Source organism: Grampus griseus, assembly GCF_964374135.1.
Source record: "Grampus griseus genome assembly, chromosome: 16".
NCBI classification, from domain to species: domain Eukaryota; kingdom Metazoa; phylum Chordata; class Mammalia; order Artiodactyla; family Delphinidae; genus Grampus; species Grampus griseus.
This window is the reverse complement of record NC_139010.1, coordinates 66,613,134-66,635,651: the sequence shown is the minus strand read 5'-3', so window position 1 is coordinate 66,635,651 and position 22,518 is coordinate 66,613,134. Positions and strand designations below refer to the sequence as shown.

The 22,518-nt window shown below is 44.4% G+C and overlaps 1 protein-coding gene across 1 annotated transcript in view; it reads left to right on the top strand.

Annotated features, from left to right (window-relative positions):
• XPNPEP1 (X-prolyl aminopeptidase 1) overlaps positions 1-22,518 on the top strand; it is a 54,436-nt gene that overhangs the window by 6,906 nt on the left and 25,012 nt on the right. The window contains exons 2-6 of the mRNA XM_082673245.1: positions 601-689; positions 5,576-5,700; positions 17,504-17,567; positions 18,768-18,872; positions 22,293-22,385. Coding sequence (XP_082529371.1) covers positions 601-689; positions 5,576-5,700; positions 17,504-17,567; positions 18,768-18,872; positions 22,293-22,385 — 476 coding nt within the window. The remainder of the gene's footprint in view (positions 1-600; positions 690-5,575; positions 5,701-17,503; positions 17,568-18,767; positions 18,873-22,292; positions 22,386-22,518) is intronic.

The following is a 22,518-nucleotide window of genomic DNA, read 5'->3' as shown; positions in this document are numbered from 1 at the left end:
TTAATCTCAGAAGCAAACAACAGGGACAGTAGTGCTTGTACAATCCAGGATACGTCTCATTCTCATAGATAAAATAGTCTGTGAGTCTGTAAGAAAAAGAATGACCCACCAAGAGGGAGCCAGCAGACCGAGCAAACTTGAGGATTACTATTCCAAGACCTTCTAGTGGAGGGTCTGAAATGAATTTTAAAATAAGGGCCCCAAATAATTAAAGCTAAGAGAAGGAATAGAAACCATAGTGAAGGAATATGACACCATGAAGAAAGGACAGGCAAATTTGAAAAAGAACCAAATAGAACTGTACATGTGAAAAATGTAGTCATTGCAAATAAAATATTTTTAGACTAGTTAAACAGGAGATTAGACATAGCTGAAGAGAAATCATGAATTAGAGATTGAGACTGAGAAGGTTTACCTGCCAATGGTCTTGTTGTATCTGCAAGTTTTATCTGAAACTTATTTCATCACTGATACTGGGGTGAGAGTTCTTCTGACTCACGAAGGAAAACGGCTAAGTCAAGTTGATGTTCCTCTCTGACTAAGCCTTGCCACGTTTACTAAGGTCAAAGTCTGCAATATCCTGTTCTTTCTCTTCCTTAGGGCAAACTACCAGGATTTTCAGCTGAAAAATCTAAGAATAATTGAACCTAACGAGGCGACACACTCAGGAGACCCAGGTGTAGAAACAGGTAATAATTTTATCTGTTACTGAGATGGAACATCTCAAAAGGATTTTGGGTTCCCTCACCCCAACACCAAGTTGGGAGAGAAGAGAGGGTAAGGGATTAATAATTGATCATGCGTGGGGATGAAGGGATATATATCTGGAAATTAAAAACCATTTTGTCTTTTGGTTTCTCGGGTTGTTGGTTATTGTTTTTATGTGTGTGTGTGCGTATAGTTATTTTTCAGTAGAAAGTTAGAGTTATGGTTTTTGCATTTCCTGTTCTTGGGATGGTGGTGACAGTGGTGGTAGTGGTAGAGACAGGTTGTTATTGAAAAAGTCCTATTCTGATTTTTCTAATTTCTAATGTAATCCTTTATTGACCACCTTAGAGATTAGCTTTCAGTTTTCATCATAAGACTATGAAATAAGAAAAGTTTATGGTGTATTATTGTGCTTTATAAATTGAATGGGCATTCAGGAAAATCTTTTTGGGAAAATTTTCTGGAACCGTATCCTCTTCCCAGGACTGGTTAGTTATATTATTGGGTTGCCAGAAACCTGAATTCTGAAAAGTGGTGTATTTCTATATTTCTGGCCCATGTAAACTGGTGCTTTTCTGTGGGCTACCCAGGAGAACTATAGTGTTTCCTTCTAGTTGACTGAAAAAATCAATCCCGTGAAGCACATTAGAAACCGTAACGGATCTTTCTTTGGAAGGTCAATGCTGCAGCTACATCCAATTTTAGGTCCTTTTTCTTTAAAAATGTAGATGTACCCAACACATTTGGGGCCCTGTTAGGAGGGAGGAGAGGAAGGAATGGGAAAAAGAGGAAGCAGGAAAGGGAAAAGTGATAGAATAATTGAATTTAGAGTTTGAAGAGAACTTACCTTTCTTTTTATTACATATGAAGAAATAGAGGTTCAGGGAGCTTCAGTTGTCTGAGGTTGTAAATCCCAGCTGGAAACTGGAAAGCTTCAGTTGTCTGAGGTTGTAAATCCCAGCTGGAAACTGGAGCCCACTTGTTTCGATTCCTTTGGTCTTAGAATGCTTTAAGAGAGCCTCTGTTATGTCCCCTAGATAATATGATCTAATAGAGCGTGGGCTTGGTGATTGGCTAGAGCTGGGGTCCTGGTCCTGATGACCCAGCTGATTTGGGCAAGGATTTAACTCCTGTTTATTTATCTGTAAAATGGGAATAGTGAAATCTCCCTGGGGGGGATTATTGTGAGAATTAACCACTAATGTATGTAAAGCCCTTGGCGCTTGCTCAGCAGTGGGACAGAGAAACAAACCACCATCTCTAAAGCTATGGATGCTGGAAAAGCAGCTTGGCATCTGTACAAATGTTAAGATGCTGAAATTGGAGTAAACTAGTCCCTTCTCTTATAACAAGGCATGGAGGAATCCCAGCTGGTGCTTCAGATTCAGATTCAAATAATATTTCTTGAGCTTCTACAATGTATCAGATGCTGTGCATGGAGCTTTCACGCATGCTGTCATGTTAAATTCTCCTAGCCACCCAGTGAGGTAAATAGGGTGTGTTCTTCATGTACTTCCAAGCAGTGAAAAGTCTTTTGTTTGTGATAAAGGCTGAAGGTTTAGGAGCTTATGTCTAAAAGCAGACCCACATATGCAAGAGACTTTCAAATGAGTCATTCTTTTTAAAGCATGATTTAAAAATGCCTGGCAATGTATGGGCTAATTTTACATCATGGCCTAGGTTTGTTGTTCTTGGCTCCCCGCTTCCCTGCACACCCTGATTAGCTCTTGGCTGCTTCTAACATTTCTGAAAAGTAATGGGATATGGAATGAGCAGATGCTATTATACAGCATCTTCTAGGATCCTAGCTTTCTTTCACTGAAGATTCATTACTGTTATGCTGAGTCTGAAAAGATCATAGACACAAAGTTGTGATATTCATTCAGCCATCTTTGAGTGAGTGTATGCATATGTTAGGTGCTTGGCTAGATACATGGATTCAGAGATGAAGATGACATGGTCTCTGCCTTAAGGAGAAGCAATATATACACCTAATGCACCATTTATCACGTTGCTTTCATAGTTAGTTAATTGTGTATCTACCTCTAGTAATTGCAAACAGAACATTTACTATATGCCAGGCCCTATTTCTAAGTGCTTTGTATATAGTAGCCCATTTAATCCTCATAAAAATTACCCTATGAGGATCACCAGCCATAATTTTCACCTCCGCCATCTTGACTCATTTCAACTGCTGCCACCTCAGTGGCTGGGTCTTATAATTATACCTGCTCTGTCTCCTCCTCAGCTCTAGCTGCTCACCCATTCAGTCACTTTTAAGGCCTGTTGGCCTGTGGCCACCTCTCCCTCAGCCACCTTTGCCCATTGTATCCTCCTCCTTGATAGGTGCTTCCACTGCCACAGCCCATTCGTTGCCTCAGCCACTGCCCCTTATCACATCTTTTTTTTTTTAACATCTTTATTGGGGTATAATTGCTTTACGATGGTGTGTTAGTTTCTGCTTTATAACAAAGTGAATCAGTTATACATATACATATGTTCCCATATCTCTTCCTTCTTGAATCTCCCTCCCTCCCACCCTCCCTATCCCACCCCTCCAGACGGTCACAAAGCACTGAGCTGATATCCCTGTGCTATGCGGCTGCTTCCCACCCCTTATCACATCTTATCTGTTAGTTGTGGTATTGGGAGTTCTTTCATTGGGTCTGATATAGGTGACAAGTGGCTGCATCAGACTCAGGACACCGACCAAATATGAAGGGCATGAAGGATGAGGAAGGAAGGCTCAGGGGAGATGTTAATAGTGGTGAGGGGGGCAGGTGGCATTGTGGAGGGAAGTGTGAAGATGCCACTGTAGTGGAGTGAAACTGAGGATGCTGGTGATTCTGGGGAGGCCAGTCAAGAGGAGGAATGTAATGATGAGGCAAGAGATGGTGATGAAGGTCAGAATGTGGTGTTGAGGAGGACGGTTGTGGTGACCAGGAAGCAGAGGATGTCTTTGACCGGCTCCATTTTGCCTTTGATGGTTTTCAGTTTGTAACTGAGGATTTTGTGCTTGCCGTTAGTTCTGTTGACTTCATTGATGAAGTCAGTAACAAAATATCGATCCATACTACAGTCAGTGCTATAAACACCTAGTCAGTGCCATCAAAATCTGTTAAGTCAGGATGTGCCCAAATAGAAGCCCAATTCTATGAGGAAATTAATGATCTTGAAAGAAAATATACTGGCTGCTGTCATATAGTTGCTTTTTAAAATTCCAGGTGCTCAGGCTGTACTCCAGACTAATTAAATAAGTTCCCCAGGTAGTTCTTATGTGCAGCCAAGGTTGGAATACTGCTCCAAAGGATGTCTACGTTTTTGCTTGACTTTTAAAAATGTTAAATTGCTCAGAAATATGGTTCGGAAACACAGATTTATTCTGAAGCTCCTGAAAGACGTCATAATAAAGTTTTCAGATACTGGCAAGCTTATGAGGTCATAATAGGCTTCATTTTGAACCCAATGGAGGTATTGACATATAAATTTAGGTCAGATTAGATACTTCTGATCCCTCTTTTTCAAGTACATGAGAAATTATAGGCTCAGTAGGTCAGACAAAAGGAAAGGATGTCCCTCTGAAAAGTATTCAGAAGCATCTGTAATGCAGGGATCATGGACATGTTTGAATCATGAATAGGACCATTTCCATTGTCTCTCTCTTTGAGTACTTCTGTCTTTTGGAGACTTCTGAGTGGGAGCCCTGAGGCCAGCAGCTGAAGCTGCCCTTGCAGATTATGAATAAAATGGGGCACTTTTTCAGTGAGTCCCAATAGCAGTAGTATGGTACCTCGTAGGGGAATCTGTTGGAGATAACCATAAAGACAGGCTTTTATAGCCTAAGGTGCTGGTGATGATGGAGAAGCAGCAGATAAAAATGCTAAAGAAAAAAACCAAAAAAAGGATCTATACCTAGCAGAGTACAAGCCACAGTGAGCCAGGGTGTAAATTCTTGAGGATAACCTGTAGTACAATAGCCTCAACGTAAATTACTTACAGCATTGTACATTAGGATGTTTTTGGTTAAGTCAGGTATTTTTTATTTGTTTAAAAAATGGGTTGGCAAAATCCAAAAGTCTGACAACACCAAATGGTGGCTAGGATGTGGACCAGCAGGAACTTGCATTCATTAATGGTGGGAATGCAAAATGGTACAACCACTTTAGAAGACATTTTGGTAGTTTCTTACAAAACCAAATATACTCTTACCATGTGATCCAGCAATCATGTGCCTTGGTATTTATCCAAAGGAATTGAAAACTTACGTCTACAGAAAAACCTGCAACATGGATGTTTTATTTTTATTCATAATCACCAAAACTTGGGAGCAACCAAGGTGTCCTTCAGTTTGTGAATGAATAAACAAACGGTGGTACATCCAGACAATGGAATATTATTCAGCAATGAAAAGAGATGAACTATTAATCCATGAAGAGACATGGAGGAATCTTAAATGCATATTGCTAAGTGAAAGAAGCCTATCTGAAAAGGCTATATACTGTAAGATTACAACAATATGACTTTCTGGAAAAGGCAAAACTATGGAGACAGTAAAAAGATTAGTCATTCCAATGGATTGGGGGGAGGGGAAAGAAGGATGAATAGACTGAGCAGAGAGGATTTTTAGGGCAATGAAAACTATTAAACTATTAAATCATAATGATGGATACGTGTCATTATACATTTGTCAAAACCCATAGAGTATACAGCACCAACAGTGAACCCTAATGTAAACTGTGGACTTCGGGGGATCATGATGTGTCAATATAGATCATCAGTTATAACAGATGTACCACTCTGGTACTTAACTAGTCATTGAGTGGCGTGGAGCAGTCTGGTTTTGGTACAAACTCTCCTGTTGTTGCAGACAGCAGAATGGCTCCAAAGGTAACTTCGGAGCTGCTTCGGCAGCTGAGACAAGCCATGAGGAACCTGGAGTATGTGACAGAACCAATCCAGGCCTACATCATCCCGTCGGGAGATGCCCACCAGGTACTGAGTGGAGATGGGCTGGTGATGGAACTCGTCAGCCCCTCGTTTCTTTTTATTCCTTTCCCTCAGCCCCAATGTGTTTGTAGGATTCAAGTTGTCAACCCACATCTAAGCATGTTCTCCAGGGCTAGGCACAGGGACCTGTGTCCAGTAGAGTCTCACTGAATGCTTATTGATTTGGCCCTGGCTTCCTTATTTCCAGTGTATATAGCTAGCTTTCAATAAATTGTGGAAGAATTAGGAGACAAACGAAAGGGCAGAAGTCTGGACCTCTCTGTTGCTGATGCGCTTTACCCCATCTCCTTTGCCACGCCATGTCCCCAGCAGAATTGTCTCTCCTGCCTCCCTTCTCCCCATCCAGACTGTCCTGTCCCACTGGCACAGCCAGAAGGGCAGCCAGAAATTCATCTTGGATCTCCACTGTAGCAGGTTTTAGGGATGATTCTGTATATTACCCCCGTCATCCCCCCAGCCACCGCCTTTGGTGGAAGCATTTCAATAAGTGCCCTCTATATCTGAGAACACGAGTGATTTAATTATGGGAGAGTCGGGTTTAGAGAGGTGGAGACTGCATGTGATGGGGCTGAAAAGCAGAGGACGAAAGGATTCTAGGATTTACTTTTTTAGCTCATTGAGTCAGCAGGTGTTTGGATGCCTACACCATGGTCATGGTACTGCAGGGTTACAAAGACGAATTTAAGTTTGAATTCCTGCCCTCCCGTGTTTACGGTTTAGTAGAGACCTGAGACGGTATACAAAGTGCTATTCTTCCATAGAGTCATCTACACATGTACTTTTTATAGCCTTTGTTTATGTGCACTGCCTTAGGTATGGTACATGACACAAAGATGAGAATGGTCCTGGTCTCAAGAAGCAGACAGTTTAGTGATGGAGTTAAGATACGCATACACATGTCTATATTGCAGGGTGGAATGTGGATGTTCCATCAAGAAAATCTGGGCAGAGGGCTGTGGATGTTTGAGGGTAAGAGGGGAGGGTGATGGAAGGCTTCATGGGCACGGGAGGCATGTGAACGTGGCCTTGAAGGACGCATAGAGTTGGGTAAATAGAGAAGGGGGAAGGGATTCTAGATAGAAGGATTAGTAGGAGCAAAGGCAGAGAAGCAGGGAAGCTTAGGGTGCTTTTCAGAAACAAGGTGGTAAGTTCCTCTGGCAAAAGCCTAAGGAAGTAAAAAGCAATAGTCAGAAATACTGGTGTTCTAGAATTCTTTAGTTGCAGGCAATAGAAACCACCTTGAAGTACTCTGAGCAATAAAAGTGCTGCTTTATAAGGACTTAGGGGCAGGGCCACTGCACTGGCACAACTCCAGGTTGTGAATGGTACTCTCTGGAGTTGTGCCTCAGGTAGGATGTCCCGTGGAACCTGAGGGCAGGGTGCAGCTGGCCCCCTAGGAGGACTGGAATGGGAGGGGTTTCAGCTCTTGCTGCAGATAAGTTTCTTTCTGTCTCAGGCAACAAGGTAGATAGTGAATAGATGGCCACCCCACAATTTCTGCATATATATCTCTTTATCTGTTACTTTCAAGATACCAGATTGAACCAGAACCTTAATTCCAAATCCGGAGTCCTGGGTGAGAATTTGATCAGTGTAGTAGCTTGGTGTTTACCCTTGGTCACTGTGAGTGTATAAGTACGTGTGTGTGTGCGTGTGTGTGTGTGTGTGTGTGTGTGTGTGCGTGCTCACATGTGAGATCACGTGTGGCACTGACATGACTGATGACGGTCTGCCATGATGGAGGGGGTGGCAGATAAGGGTATTACTGTTAGCTGAAGCTAAGTTCCCCAAAGAGGTCCACCCTAGCTGACCTCCTTTCTGCCCCTTCTCCAACGGTGGCAAACCATATGGTCGTGACAATATCAGGCCAGTGTTAACCTGGGGACAGCATCAAGATTGGACCCCTGCTTGGAGGCACAGGAGACTTCCTGGCCTCAGAAGCAAATGAAGGGCTGAAATGAATAACCAAAGGGATTGGATGATTTGAGGTGACAGCATGACATTCAGGATATTTTGATGTTTAGAACAGAGTTTCCCAAACCGTATTCTACAGCATTCCTGTTGTGTTTTGTAAGGTGTTCTGCAAAAAATGTAGTCAGGGGTCAAGAACATAGTGAAATGAGTGGAACAGTTCCTTTTTTTTTTATTGTGGTAAAAAAACTTAACATTTAACCATTTTTCACACCACTGTACAATGCATCAGTGTTAACTGTGTGCACATAATTGTACAGCAGATCTCTAGAACTTTTTCGTCTTACAAACCTGAAACTACAGCCACTGAACACCTCTCCCTGTCCTCGCCGACTTCCATCCTACTTTCTAAGAATTTGACCACCTTAGGTGCCTCATCTAAGTGGAATCATGCAGTATTGTCTTTTGGTAACTGGCTTAATTTCACTTAGTGTAATGTCCTCAAGGTTCATCCATGTTGTAGCTTATGACGGGATTTCCTCTTTTATAAGGCTAAATAATAATCCATTGTATGCACATACTACATTTTCTTTATTCATTTGTGTATGAACATTCAGGTTGCTTCCACCTCTTGGCTCTTGTGAATAATGCTGCACTGAACATGGATCTGTAAATGTCTCTTTGAGATCTTGTTCAATTCTTTTGGATATATACCTGAAGTGGGATTGCTGGATCCTATAGTAATTCTATTTTTAATTTTTTCAGGAACCTCCATACTGTTGCCCATGGTGGCCATGCCATTTTACATTTACCCCAACAGCGTGCAAGAATTCCAATTTCTTTACATCCTTGCCGGCACTTGTTATTTCTTTTTTTTGGTGGTGGTGTCCTAATGGATATGAGGTAATATGTCGTGGTTTTGACTCATATTTCCCTGGTGATTAGTGATGTTGAGCATCCTTTCATGTGCTTGTTGGCCATTTGTGTATCTTCTTTGGAGAAGTGTCTATTCAAGTCCTTTGCCCATTTGAACAGTTTCTTAACTGTAGGATTTCTCAGGGTCTTTAATATATGAGTGTGTACTGTACAACTCTAAGGAACAGATGAAGTATTCAGCACTTTTCAGATTTAAATGTCCATGGAATTTCCACAGTCATCTCAGGAGTGGGGTAGGGACTCTGTTCCATGGAATTCCTTAGTCTGTTGACCTTCAGTAGCACTTTTTGTACCACAGTGGGTTTGAACTTGCTCCTTGAAGACGTGAGAGGAAGCGGAGGTGTAAAGAGGAGAGGCCCCTGAAGATGAGGGTTTGGCAAGTAGAAGTGGTTGAAGGGGTGAAGGGGGAGGTGGGAGAACAATGTGTAAGTGTAGGAGAAGCAGCAGATCAGGCCAGAAGGGGACTGTTGGCACGTGAGAAAGCCGAGGTGGCCCTGTACTGTAGACGGGGGGAGGTAAGGAGAGACTGGTGGGGTTTAGGGTGGGGCTTTGGTAACAGAATTCTTCCATTCACCTCTGTTCTCTAGATGAACAAGATTCACCAGCTTCATAGGAACCAAAGTTTCATCTTGACTAAGGGCTGGATGAGTAGGTAGGGTAGCCAACATAGCTTGGGCCTGAGGAGGTGTAAGTAGCAGAGGAACTGGGCATCCCACCATTTAAGAAGGGCAGACCTTGTCCTTGTCCTCAAGGAGCTCCTTTTTTCTTCTCCTGCCTGGGTGCCTCTGATGGGCTCTTCCTTGCCTCCTGTCAGGCCCAGGCTTCAGCCTTTGGACTTGGGCCTCCTGTCACATGGATTCTCTGCTGGATTCAGCAGTGGTGTTTTTCATTCTCTGCCTTTCAGCTGATTGGATGCAGCCCATGTGTATCTGTGAGGGCGATCTTTATTGGGTCTACCAATTCAAATGTTAATCTTTTCCAGAAACAACCTCGCAGACACACCGAGAAATAATGTTTTACCAGCTGGCTATCTGGGAATCCCTTAGCAAGTCAAGTTGACACATAACCTTAACCCTCATAGCACTAGCACACTGTTTTCCGAAACTGGGTCTCTCCTTTGAAAGGGTCTCACAGGCTGTTGTGGAGCAGCAGCCAAACTCCTACTAGTTCTGCTTTATTTATGAACCTTCACCTCTAGGTGAGGCCTCATCGTATGGAAAGATTTGACCTGTGAGTATTACTTGCAGTAACCTTTGAAGGTTTCCAGTTAAGGGTGTGCTGGAAGCTTTGTAGTGTTGGTATTTAGGTTTCAGTTTTCTTTTGCCTGGAGTTAGGATAAAATCTGTGTTTACTGGTAGGGGACGTTCTTGTAGCCAAGCCAAGTTTATCTTGATGTTCTTGGTCCTGGGTGCTGTTCCTGAGCCAACTTTTTTTGGTATCATAATGCTGGTTTTTGGTCTAATACCCTGATTGATGTTTTAAAATTCTGTCTTTGACATTAGGTGTGACCTAATAGACCCAAAGCAATTTCCTATTCAGCTTTGGGAATGGCAGCGACTCTGGCCAAACCCCAGTGATGTTCCAGGCTTTCCCTCAGTGTTTCACCTCCTGCTAATGGATCTGGAATATCAGAATTGGATGGCTCCTCCCTAAATGAGGAAGTTGAAGCTCTAATCCTGGAAAAATGTGTTTTCCAGCAACATCCTGAAAGCACAAAAAATTAAGCTTGCTTGATATGAGCTGGCGGCACTTTTATTGCAGAAGTGTCTATTTGTTTAGGCTTCACAAACATATTTTTGTACTCTTGCTGTCCTCTTCTCTCTCACTTCCCTCCCCACTACCCCCCCCCCCATTTTTCTTTTATAATCTTTGGTTATCATTTCTATTGCTGTAGCTTAGCCATCTGCCTTACAAGGCAGGGGAAGTTGTGTTTTGCTTGTCTGGTACATATTTCCTGACTACCATATCAGGGCCAAGTATTGGGACAAATGTAAAAGGCAAGCAGTTAGCATACAGGTAAGCGTATGGGCTCTAGAAACTGTCTGGGTTCAGGTGGCAGATTTGCCACTTAACTAGCTGCTTGACCTCAAGTAAGTTACCTCAAACTCCTAAGTGTCAGGTAAACTCTCTGCGTCTCAGTTTCCCCACCAGCAAAAATGGGACAGTGACATATCTATCTCTTAGGGCTGTTGTTAGGATCAAATGAGTTAATAGATATAAATGCTTAAAGCATGTCTGTCACCTAATAAGTCTCATTATATTAGCTGCTATTTCTGTTGTTGTTATTATTACTATTATAGAAATGAATGAGGGAAAATATTCCCTTAAAGAGGTTAAAGAGTAGATAGCCCCAGTCACAAATCTAACACAAAATGTGACTAGTAAATGTCATAGGAAAGAACTTAATCAGCACTGTCCAGTAGAAGTATATGAGGCACATATGTAGTTTTAACTATTTTAATAGCCATAGTAAAAAAAAAGTAAAAAGAAACAGTGAAATTATTTTTAATAATACATTTTATTTACCCCGGTATGTCCAAAATATTATCATTTCATCACATCATCAGTATAAAAAATCATTAGTGAGATAGTTTACATTTCTTTTTTTATACTGAGTCTTCAATTCCGGTATGTATTTCATTACAAAACATCTCAACTTGAATGTGGAATGTTTGTTGGAAATATTTGATCTGTATTTAGATTTCATAAAATTTACAGTTGAAAAAGTGGCCTTACATACCAAAGTTGTTCTAAACATACTTAAAAAGTTTTGTAATATCTGAGCCTTGAGCATCAGTTTTAAAATTTATATTTAAATTAGTTGAAATAAAATCAGACATTTAGTTTCTCAGTCACATTAGCCACATTTCAAGTGCTTGGTAGCTACATGTGTCTGGTGGCTACTCTAATGCTAAGCACAGATTTAAAGTGTGGACTGAACTCATAGGTGAGAGGGAATATTTTAAGCTGGCAGGGTCAAGGAAGGCTTCATGATGGAAATGCATTTAAATTGGAATGTGAACAGATAGAATTTGGGTGCTTATAGGTAGAGAGGTGCAAGAAATACCATGGGCAAATCCATGGAAGTAGGAGAACATGAATAATGATAACCCTAAAGAAGAAAGAATAATAGGGTCTGGTCAAGGCCACTCAGGAGCCACCAGAGTCAGGAGTTTAGGTTTCTGTTACACAGTAGGGACCCACTGAAGGTCTTTGAATAAGAGAGTGACACGATCAATCAACGGGAGCAGTGTTCAGTGTGGATTGGAGAAGGGAGACACTGGGAACTGAGAAGCCTGTTCCGAGGCCAGTGCAGGATCCCAGCGTCGGGGTACAGAGGGCCTGGACTTGGGTGCTGGTCTTAGGAGCAGAGAAGAAGGGAAGGATTTGGAGGAGAAGCGGTAGATAGATTGAGCGAGGACCTTGCAGGCAGATGACCGAGGGAACTGGGAAGTTTGGAAGCTGAGAGGGTTTGTGTTGCCATCCAAAGAAAGAAATGAGAAGCCCCACGTTCCTTGTTTCAGGTCCTGTGGAGAGGAGGGCCCTCGTTGGGATGACTGTTAAGTGGGACTCTGGGTCCTTGCCAGGACTGTGAGGACAGGAAGTGCTGGCTTTGTGTGTGACCTGCCGCAGGAGCCTCCTCAGTAATAGAGAGGCTGCTGTGCTCTGGGGCTCTTGTTCCTGTTTCGTTTCAGGCTAGATTCAGTGTTGATGGAATTTCTCCTACGGTTGGGGAGGGGGAGGGTGTTAGAGAAATGAAGAGGAGTCTTGAATCTGTCCTTTGTGTACTTTCCAAAGCACAAATACACACACCCACACACTGTTGCATGTTGGAGACAACACGCACCCTGAATATGTAATTGTGCAAGGACTTGGCACTCCAGGGGTCTGCTCCTCTCTGTCCTTTTCGACTCTAAGGTTTTTTTCTTTTAAACTCAGAACAATGGTTGTAGTATTAATGAGTTTGGGCCCGGGGGGACTTTTGCAGCGAAGAAGTGTCCATTCTCTCTTGTAATCTGGGTGTTTTCTTGTACCTTCTAAGGCAAATGTTGGGATTTGCGGGCACGACTGGCCCCAAACCAGGGGAATCATTGGCTGGGGCCAGAACTGCGCTGGCCCCACCTTTGAGAATTCCGAACTCTTCATCCTCCCCTTCTGTGAGGCCCCTCGTCTGCTTTTGGGCTCGGCTTAGTCCACAGATCCCATCCTTGTGGGGGTGGCTTTGCCACCTTGAGCTTTTGGCTGTGTTTATGGTTCCTCCTTCTGGAAGACATGACTCCGATTTTCCGAAACTCTTTTTGATTCTACTCCCATTCCTCCAGGAGCTGGCTTCCTGTTTGTATTTCTTAAATAGGCTTTCTCCTGGGGTGGAGGTAGTGATTTTTATCCCGGAGTGATTTTATTCACCGTATTAATTAGAGTAACACTAGCTGTGGTAACACATCTCAAAGTTTCAGTGACTCTGTATTGCAGAGCCTTATTTCTTGTTCATGTAGCAGTCCAGAGTGGGTGTTCCTGGTTGGTGGGTGACTTTCTTCCACTAGGAAGAAGAGTGATTCAGGGATCCAGGCACTTTCCATCATGTGATGCCACCATTCCAGCTGGAGGAAGGGAAGGAGTATGGAGAGGGTGCGTCCATCTTTAACTGCCCTGACTCAGATATCACTTCCCACCCTCTTTCCGTTGGTGAGAACTAGTCATGTGATCCTGCCTAGATGCAAGGGGGCCTGGGAAATGAAGTCCTGGATGGGAAACCAACCGCTCTTCAGTGACCTTACAGTAAGGAAAGGGCGTGAATCTTTGGGCAGCTATCCATTTTTCCCACGTACCTTGACTTGGTTTCATTTAAGAGACAAGAAAGCCAGTAAGTGGGGGAGCCAGGCTTGAACATAGGTTTGATTCCTGCATGTAGGAGACATCTGTTACGTGGTTGATGAAGGTAGAGGTGAATGGGGGGCAGTTGCTTGGCAGTGTGGCAAAGGCATGGGCTTTTGAAAGTCAAACCTGAGATCAGATCTCGGCTCTGCCACTTAGAGCAGTGGTGTCTTGGTTCGGGCGGGGTGGGGGGGGTGGTAAGTAAGTAATTTACTTCTCTGAGCTGCTGATTCTTCTTCTTCTTTTTTTTCTTTAAATCTGTAAATGGGAAGGATGCTACCTTCCAGAGCTGCTGTTGGGGTTAGAATTAGGGGAAATGAAGATAGTTATTGGCAAGTAGTCAGTCTTAGCCAGTATTATTTGTTATCATCACCCAAGGTGGGGAGCATGGATGAATGCCATTGTGGATGGTTTGGTAAAATCCAGAGGTGTGGGAGATCTCTGAAAGCCGGCTGGGTCAGAAAGCGTTGTGGAAGAGGGCATGTCTGAGCTGGATTTTGAGACATGGCTGAGGCTTTTTTTTTGTTTTTCTGTAGTTTACTGATATGCTTTATTTGTCTGTGTGTTATTTAAATTGTTTGAATTAGGTGCCAACGTTTAAAAATTGAGTGATCTCTCACGAACATACATATATTTAGCTTTTCCTGAAATACTGAAGGTTGGCAACACGTGGTTCACATTCCAGCATGACAGGAATCAGAGCTGAGTGGGAGCTGCTCTCTCTAGAAGAGACAACCTCTTGTCCTGCTTTACTCATTTCGTTTACCTGCCTGTACCCTAGGGCTTTTGAGTTTGAAACCCCAGTTGTAATCCCTTCTGGCCTTTTTCCTGTTGGATAAAGCATTAGTTTCCTGTTGCTGCTGTGACGAACTTAGTGGCTTACAACAACACAAATTTATTATCTTACAGTTCTGGAGGGCTGGAGTCTGCAGTGGTCAGCAGGGCTAAAGTGACTTCTGGAGGCTCTGGGGAGAATCCATTTCCTTGTCTTTTCCGGTTTCTAGAGGGCATCTGCATTTCTTGGCTTGTAGCCCTTTCTCTGTCTTCAAAGAGGTGGCTAAGGTCTTAACTACGGAGAAAGGTTCATCTCTCTTCCTGCTCTTCCTTTATTCTGCAAGTATTGGTTGCGGGCCTAGTGTGTGTCACCTGTGCCCTGTACAGGGACAGTGACAAACAAGACAGACAAACACCCTGATCTCATGGGACTTACATTCTGGGGGGCAGGACAATAACAGTGTAAAAGAGTCATTAAGAAAAGAAACATCTAGAAAAATGTACTATACAGAGGGGTAGAAGAGGCTGAGTGGCTACTGTAGTTGGATAGTCTAGGCAAGCCTCTCTGGGGAGGTGACATCTGACCTGAAATATAATAATGGGAAGGAGCCTGCCATACCATGACCAGAGGGAGACTTTTATAGGCACAAGGAAAGCATGTGCAAAGGCCTTTAAGCAGGAATGAGATTGGCAAGAGCGAGGAGCAGAAAGCAGGTGGTGTGGCTGGAGCACTGTGAGTGGGAGGACTGTGGGCGGAGAGCAGGGCGGGACCAAGCTATGCCTTGGGGACCGGCCTGGGGTTTGGATTTTATCCTAAGTGTAATGGGAAGTCATTGGAGGATTTTAAGCGGGATGCTAACATGACACATACACATTTTGAAAAGCTCCCTCTGAGTGTGTGTGAAGAGTGGATTGTAGGGACAGTGGTCCAGGTAGAGATGAGGGAGGCTTGGACAGGGACATATTAGAGATGGAGATAAATGGACAGTTTTGGAGAAAAAAGCCAACGGCTGTGTTTCTTTGCGGCTTTTTCCTAGTATGCTAAGGCTTTGGCTTATTTTAGGCCTTTTGCTGTTCTCTAGGGAGAATGTTCCCGGGCTTTGCCAGCTTCATGGCTGGGGGAAGAGTGGGAGGCCCGGGCCCAGTGCTTGTCTGGCCTCTGCTTAGCCTGTTGGTGTGGAGGTGACAGCTTTGGTCAGTGATGTCTTTCTGGCGTGTTGACCACTTAGGTCATGTCTAGACATTCTTGCTCCACCCTCTTCTCGATCCCAAACCAAACACATCCACCTGCTGTTAATTCCATCTCCCTTTGGAGAAACTCTTCTCCTGCCTTTGCTGAGAGGCAGCTCCAGGTAACCCCTGGGGGGACGTGAGCCTCCGCCCCGGCTTCCCCAGGTAGGGGTGAGGCACTGCTCGAGAGCTGTGTCCCTGTGTGCCAGAGCCCAACCAGGCCGAGCCCCTCACCTGCCTCCTCACTGTGCGTCGGGTGGGAGAGCACCCAGCCAGGCGGACCTCCTTGTTGGTCCAGAGTGCCCCCTCTGTATTTTCCTTGTTGTGTACTCTGAGTTTTAGCACAAGGTTTTTTTTGTTAACTGAGTTTTCCCAGCCTCTTAGCTGCTTTTTCACCCCTCAGGAGGAAGAGATTAATATCGTCTCTTCTGTTGTATATACGCAGCACTCCCAGGTTTCTGGTGAGTTGTTTTGAACATTCACTTACTGTTCCTCACAACAGAACTAGGAGAAGGGTAGGAACAGACTCTCCCATTTTGGCCTTTTTTTTTTCAGTCTTGCACTCACTAATTCCTGGGTCAGTAAACAAAGGAGGGCTCTGCAGTTCACAAATGATGCCGGAGGCCACTTCCTTTTATGTCCTTAGTGCTGTCTGGTCGATGTTCCCTTGTGTTTTCAGGATCAAACATTTGCTTGCCATTGCATTCAGCAATCTGAAATGACCCGTTGTAGAAATGAGGAACTGAGGCTGAAAGAGGTGAGGAGACTCGTTGCAGACCACATAGCTGGGCCTGCTAGAGGGCAGGTGCGACCCAGAGCTCTCAGAGCCCCTTCATCCTGCCATCATGATTCTTTCTGCTGACCCTTCCAGCACCTCTGTGGGTCATGGTCTTGTGACTGGTCTGAGGCTGCGATTGTGGCTGCCTTGGTGAAAGGGGCAGCTCTCATCCACACGGCAGGACTAGAACCTGGGAGCCGTTTTCCCCTACATCATGTTGACTGTCCCAAAATGCCTTGGGGTCCAGCCAGCAGCCCCCTTCTCTATCCTAAGCATTCTTAACCCTGCCAAGTCCTTTAACTCAGGAAAAACCTGCTAACAGGAGAAGGAGCAGTGGCTCTGGTCTCGAGTAGACCAGATCCTGGCCCTGCTATTGACGTGTTGGTTACTTAAAGATTCTGTGTTTGAACCTCAGTTTTCTCATTTGCTATTGGTCTTATCCTGGAGAGTTATTTTGAGGATGGGATGCGATGTGTTTTATGGGGGCAGCGTGGCATAGGGCTTCAGAGTTGAGGCTCTGAAACCGCCCAGGTTCAAATCCTGCCTCTGCTACTTATTAGCTGTGTGACTTTGGACAAGTTACTTGACTCTCTGTGCCTCACTGGCTATTACCAGAAGTTACACAATGTGGCCTCGTACCCTTTCCCCAGGAATGGGAACCTCTTACCTTCTTAGCCCTAATCCCATTCCATTCAGAGGCAAGGGATTATCGGCTGGGAAGGACCTGGATTTGAACATGATGTTTTATTTTGCTGAAGCCTCCTGGGTTAGAGGAAGCATTTCCCTTTGTTCCCTAACAGGAAGGGACAGGGTCTGCGTGGGAGAGATTGGTGACACTGCCTTGGATGGAGGATACAAACAGGAAGTTCAGAAATAAGCTGATATCTAAAGAGACTTAAGTTAGAGAATTATTGGCACATAAAACAGAAATTCGGGCTTTTGAGAAAAATAACAGATGCCTAAATGTCAGTGGCAAGGAAGGGAGAAGGCTATTGGTTTGTTTTTTGAGTAAGATCTCAGTGAGGAAAGAGCAGTTTTGATCTGTTTCTCTTGACTTGCTTTGTTCTCCAGATGAAAAAATTGAGGTTTTTAGCCCGTAATTAATTAGGGTCTTCTGTAGTGTGCACTAATTAAAAAAAAAATGTTCAGCTTGCCTTTTCAGCTAGATTGGCAGTTCCTTGAAGGCAGGTGCCCAGCTTTTGCCAGCTTTGCAGCCCTGCTGGGCTGAGCAGGAGTCGCATGTGACTGATCAAGGTCCAATTCCTTGTCCTTTTTGTTTTCCAGAGTGAGTACATTGCTCCCTGTGACTGTCGGCGGGCCTTTGTCTCTGGATTTGATGGCTCTGCAGGTGAGTTTCTAAATTCTCTTTGTTCTTTTGGTACTTTTGTTTGCCTCTCAAAAATAACTAGAACCGGTTTCAGCCTGTGATATAGAACCAAAAAAAAAAAAAAAGCAAACCAGACGTCCCCATTGAGCCTCTGCAGAGGGGATGTGGTCCCAGCATCCCCAGCTCCTAAGCTTACATTTTAGTGTCTCTTTTCTCTATGCCTTTGCTTTTCAAATCTTAAAAAATGTTACTTAAAAAATATTTTTGAACTTTTTATTAACTGTAACATACATACAGAAAAGTGTATCAATTAACCTGAATACCCCGTGTAACTAGCACTCCAAATAAAAAGTGGGACACTAATAGCATCCCTTAAAACCCCCTCCTTAGCCTATTGGTCCGGTGTAATTGTCTAAGCGCTTGACTTTTGGTTTCTCTGTTTTCAGTTTCAGCTTAAATAACAAAGATGAATGTTGAGCTACATTGTTGCCCTGCCCTAACTTTCCCAAAGCTGTTGTGCCCTTGAGATTTAGGATGGGTTCCCCCCTTCAGACTCCCATCCTTCAAAGCTGCTAGACTCCGTGCAAACCCCTCTCCTCGCAGTTAGCGCACTGCTTCCGTTGATGTAAAAGGCACTTTAGAATTGGTTTTGGCTGACACCTCTGCTGAAAGCCCTGAGTTCTGTTGGGCCTGTGGGAACTGAGGGCAGATAGAGGTGGGAGGCATAAACTCCTGGCTGGTGACCAACTGCTGCATCACAATGAACACTGACAGCATCCAGGTGGTCTCTCTTGGGAAAGGTGAAACACCTCCTTTAGGGTGTCTGGTGGAGCAGATGGCTGTGATCACTGAGCAGATTCACTGCTGTCTTGTTAATTACGAGACCCTTGTGGCCACAGGTCCACAGACCTCTTTCTACTGACCTTGACTCATGCTGTACAAGTGGGGTCCTTTCTGTGCAGGGACCAATACCCAGGCTGACTCAGGACTGTTTCTTTCGGAGCTTGGCCCACAGCTGTTTTTCAGTGGTATCATCTTCTCTTGCCTGGAGGTTCTCTTGGAGTTAAAGGCCCCGCTGCCCCACCAGAGGCCCCACCGGAGCGGTGGTGAGGCCACACGGGATCTGGTGCCCCTCACCGTGCTTGCCTGCCTGCTGCCGTTTTGTGCAGCTTCTAGGTGGTGGTCAGAAACTTTTCTCATCTCCTTGCTCCCCTGCTGTAGGCACAGCCATCGTCACAGAAGAACATGCGGCCATGTGGACTGATGGGCGCTACTTCCTCCAGGCTGCCAAGCAGATGGACAGCAACTGGACGCTTATGAAGATGGGTGCGTAGAGGCACAGCCATCTCAACTTTAGTTGGGCAGCTCTGGCAGGGGACCCTAGGGCTCCTCAGGGCTTCTGGATCTTACCCCTTTTATGGGGCCACGGGCCCCTTTTAGAATCCAAGGTGTCTTAGTCTGCTCAGGCTACCAAAACAAAATACCACAGACTGGGTGGCTTAAACAACAGAAATTTACTTTTTCATTTCTGGTGGCTGGAGGTCTGAAATCAGGGTGCTATTGTGGTCAGGTTCTGGTGAGAGCTCTCTTCCTGGCGTGCAGACAGCCTCCTTCTCACTGTATCCTTACATGGCTATCTCTCTCTGTTCCTCTGCTTAGAAGGCCACCAGTCCTCCTGGATTAGAATTCTACCTTATGACTTCATTTAACCTTAATTTCCTCCTAAACCTCCTGTCTCCAAATATAGTTACATTCAACGTATGAATTTTGAGGGGACACAGTCCAGTTCATGGCACAAGGAAAAGCAAGAAAATGACATGCTGATATACACATACCATTACGCATTTAATTTTGGAAGATCCTGGTTCAGGATACTCATTTCAGTGAGGAAAAACTGAGGGCCAGAGAGGACAGTTGCTTTGCTGCAGCTCACATAGCTTGCTGTGCATTTGATTCATGCACTGGGGCCTTTCCATTGCTCTTTGCTGCCTCATGATTCAAAGTGAGATAAAGGTAAGGGGCCATTGGCAACTGAAGCTAGGAAGCTCTCCCTCTGAGGATCCTGACTTGCTTCTGGCAGCTCAGCCATAGGGCAAGAGCATGGGTCTGGAACTTTCTTGGGCAAGTTGCTTCACCTTCCGTGCTTCAGCTTCCTCATATGTGAGGTGGAATAGTAATAGAAAGTACCACATAAAATGGTGAGGGTTAAAGAAATAGTATATGGGAAGCATAGAGCTCAGTGTTTATTGGATAATGATTGTGTGTGTGTGTGTGTGTGTGTGTGTGTACTCTTGTTTTTTCATTTAATTTTATGCTGTATTTTTCCTTGTCACTATAATAGTCTTTTGAAACATGATTTTAGTGGTTGTACAAAGGCCTCTGCCTTCTGAATTTTGAACTTGGACAATAGAAGGAGGGAAAAGGGGCTACCAGGGCTGAGTGAGGAAGAGAAGATGAGGCCAAATCCCTGGTATTTCTTGTTTGTAGTTGGAAGTAATGAGGAAATCAGGTTGTTACCAGACTCACGGTTCACGGAACAGAGGGCTGTTGACACTGAGTTGAGGTGAGTTGACTCCAAGATCCAAGCAGTTAGCCTACTGAGGTAGTGTGTGTGTGTGTGTGTGTGTGTGTGTTTCACACACTCTCCACATATATAAGTGTTGTTTGTCTTAGGGAAGGAGGAATTAGGAACGTTTTTATCCTGGCAGTGGATTTATTTTAAATTTCCGTTTCTCAAAAGTCTTTTTAAAAATATAGAAACATCAAAGCTACAGGTGGTTGTTGTCCCAGTTGTTCTCCCTCTTCTCTCTCTCTCTCTCTCTCTCTCTGTCACTCACACACACACACACACACACACACACACACACACAGGCACTTGGGGTTGTAGGGCTATTATAAATGGATAGGCCACTAGACCTTTAAACTTTTTGATTACATGCCTCTGTTGACGGTATATGCGCCCAGTCCATCTGTATTTCAAATACAAGCAAAGATTGATATCTTATTTTTTAAGAAAAATTACCAATGGACGTCCTAATACTTTCTGCTTGTACCCCAGTGGATCATTCAGTGTGCCTCTGGGGTGTGGTCATCTCTCTTTGGGGCCTAAACTCCAGCTGTTAGATAAGTCAGCGCTTTGGGGGTCAGAGTGTCAGAGGAGCGAATACTGTCTGCCTGTCCTCTAAAACAGCCCCAGCGGATGAGTCCTTCTCCCTTCCAAGCCCCTCTCTAGTTTCTGCCCTAAGCCCACCTCCTCACTGTCTCTCCTGTGTAGGGAGATTCTGGTGGGTGTAGTTGGGGAGTGGTTCATCCCTGGGGTTTTTGCCAAACATCTGTCTTCTAGGAGATGATATGACTTCATCCTGTGAAAGTTATACTAGGGGCATTAAAGAAACTTTGTTAGTAAGTGGCTTGTTTAGCGGTTTGAAAAAAATAGGAAAGAATCAAATAACAAAATAAAAACTCAGTGCCAGCTTCTAGGCAGTTTTTTAGAACAGATTCATGAGCTCATTTCTTTTTTTTTAATATTTATTTATTTGTTTGCTTTTTTTGGCTGCATTGGGTCTTAGTTGCAGCACGTGGGGTCTTAGTTGCGGCATGCGGGCTTTTTGTTGTGGCGTGCGGGCTTCTCTAGTTGTGCCGCTCAGGCTCCAAAGCATGTGGGCTCTGTAGTTTGTGGCACACAGTTTCTCTAGTTGAGGCGTGTGGGCTTGGTGGTTGTGGCGCTTGGGCTTAGTTGGCTTGGTGGTTGAGGCACGTGGGATCTTAGTTCCCCGACCAGGGATCGAACCCACGTCCCCTGCATTGGAAGGCGGATTCTTAACCACTGGACCACCAGGGAAGTCCCATGAGCTCATTTCTTTACAAACCTTTGAACTTCCCTTCTGTGGTTATGTGGTTATCAGTACTCGCTAGGTAGAATGGTAAAACAGTACTATTTCAGAATATGTGAACTCTTGCTCTTAATATTTTCTCAAAATGTTAGTTGTTTAGCAAAAATTTGATGAAAAAAGTATACATCTGAAACATACAAGATACTGGGTCGAATTAAAGAAAAACGGGGATATAAAAATAACTTTAGTTCCTTTTTTGAAGCTTATTTGGTGTCCTATGACTGTTTGCTCTTGGTAGTTGGGAAGCCCAGGGAGCCAGTTAAAGACACGATGTTGGGTTCCTGTGTGTCCCTCTTACAGTCTTTGGATACGTTTCTCTGCTGCCAGTCAGGCCTGGTTGTCTGGCGGGGGCCTTCACTCTGCAATGCTGCCCTACAGATATGGGGAGGGCACTGTGGTGTGTGTTCCCCTTACCTGGTGTGCGATGTAAGGGAGGCTCCCAGCTCTAGCCTTCACCATATCACCACCCACCCTCTCATCACCAGTAGTGGTAAAGTGACCGAAGGCTGATACAAGACGATCTTCACGATGACACCATGTACCTGTATTGCAGCGATTCCTGGGATGCCTTTTTATCAGGGGTCTAATGAAAATCCTGTTTCCTTTTTTCTTCTGTCTCACCCATTCCTTATATACCATCTTACTTTATGTTTTCCTTTTGTAGCATCTTACACTTTTGATAGCCTTCCAGGATTAAGGGAAGTTCAGATTTTCCAAGTGCTGTCAATTCTCTTTGAAGAAGGTGCTTAATAAAGACCCTGCTATCATGATGTTGGTGAATTTCCTCCTTCTGGATAGGACAACGAGCTCGGGTCCCCTGGGAATTGTTTCTCATCAGTTCTTCCCTCTGTAGGTCTGAAGGACACACCAACTCAGGAAGACTGGCTGGTGAGCGTACTTCCTGAAGGATCCAGGGTTGGTGTGGACCCACTGATCATTCCTACAGGTGAGTAAGCGTAGGCCCTTTCATCTTGGGTGAGGAAGTGAGTTCTAGAGGCCTCTCCATCCTCCCTGTTTGCTTGTGGGTTGTGGAACATTTGGGGGCTCAGCATGATTTGATGTCACAACAAAGGTCAAGG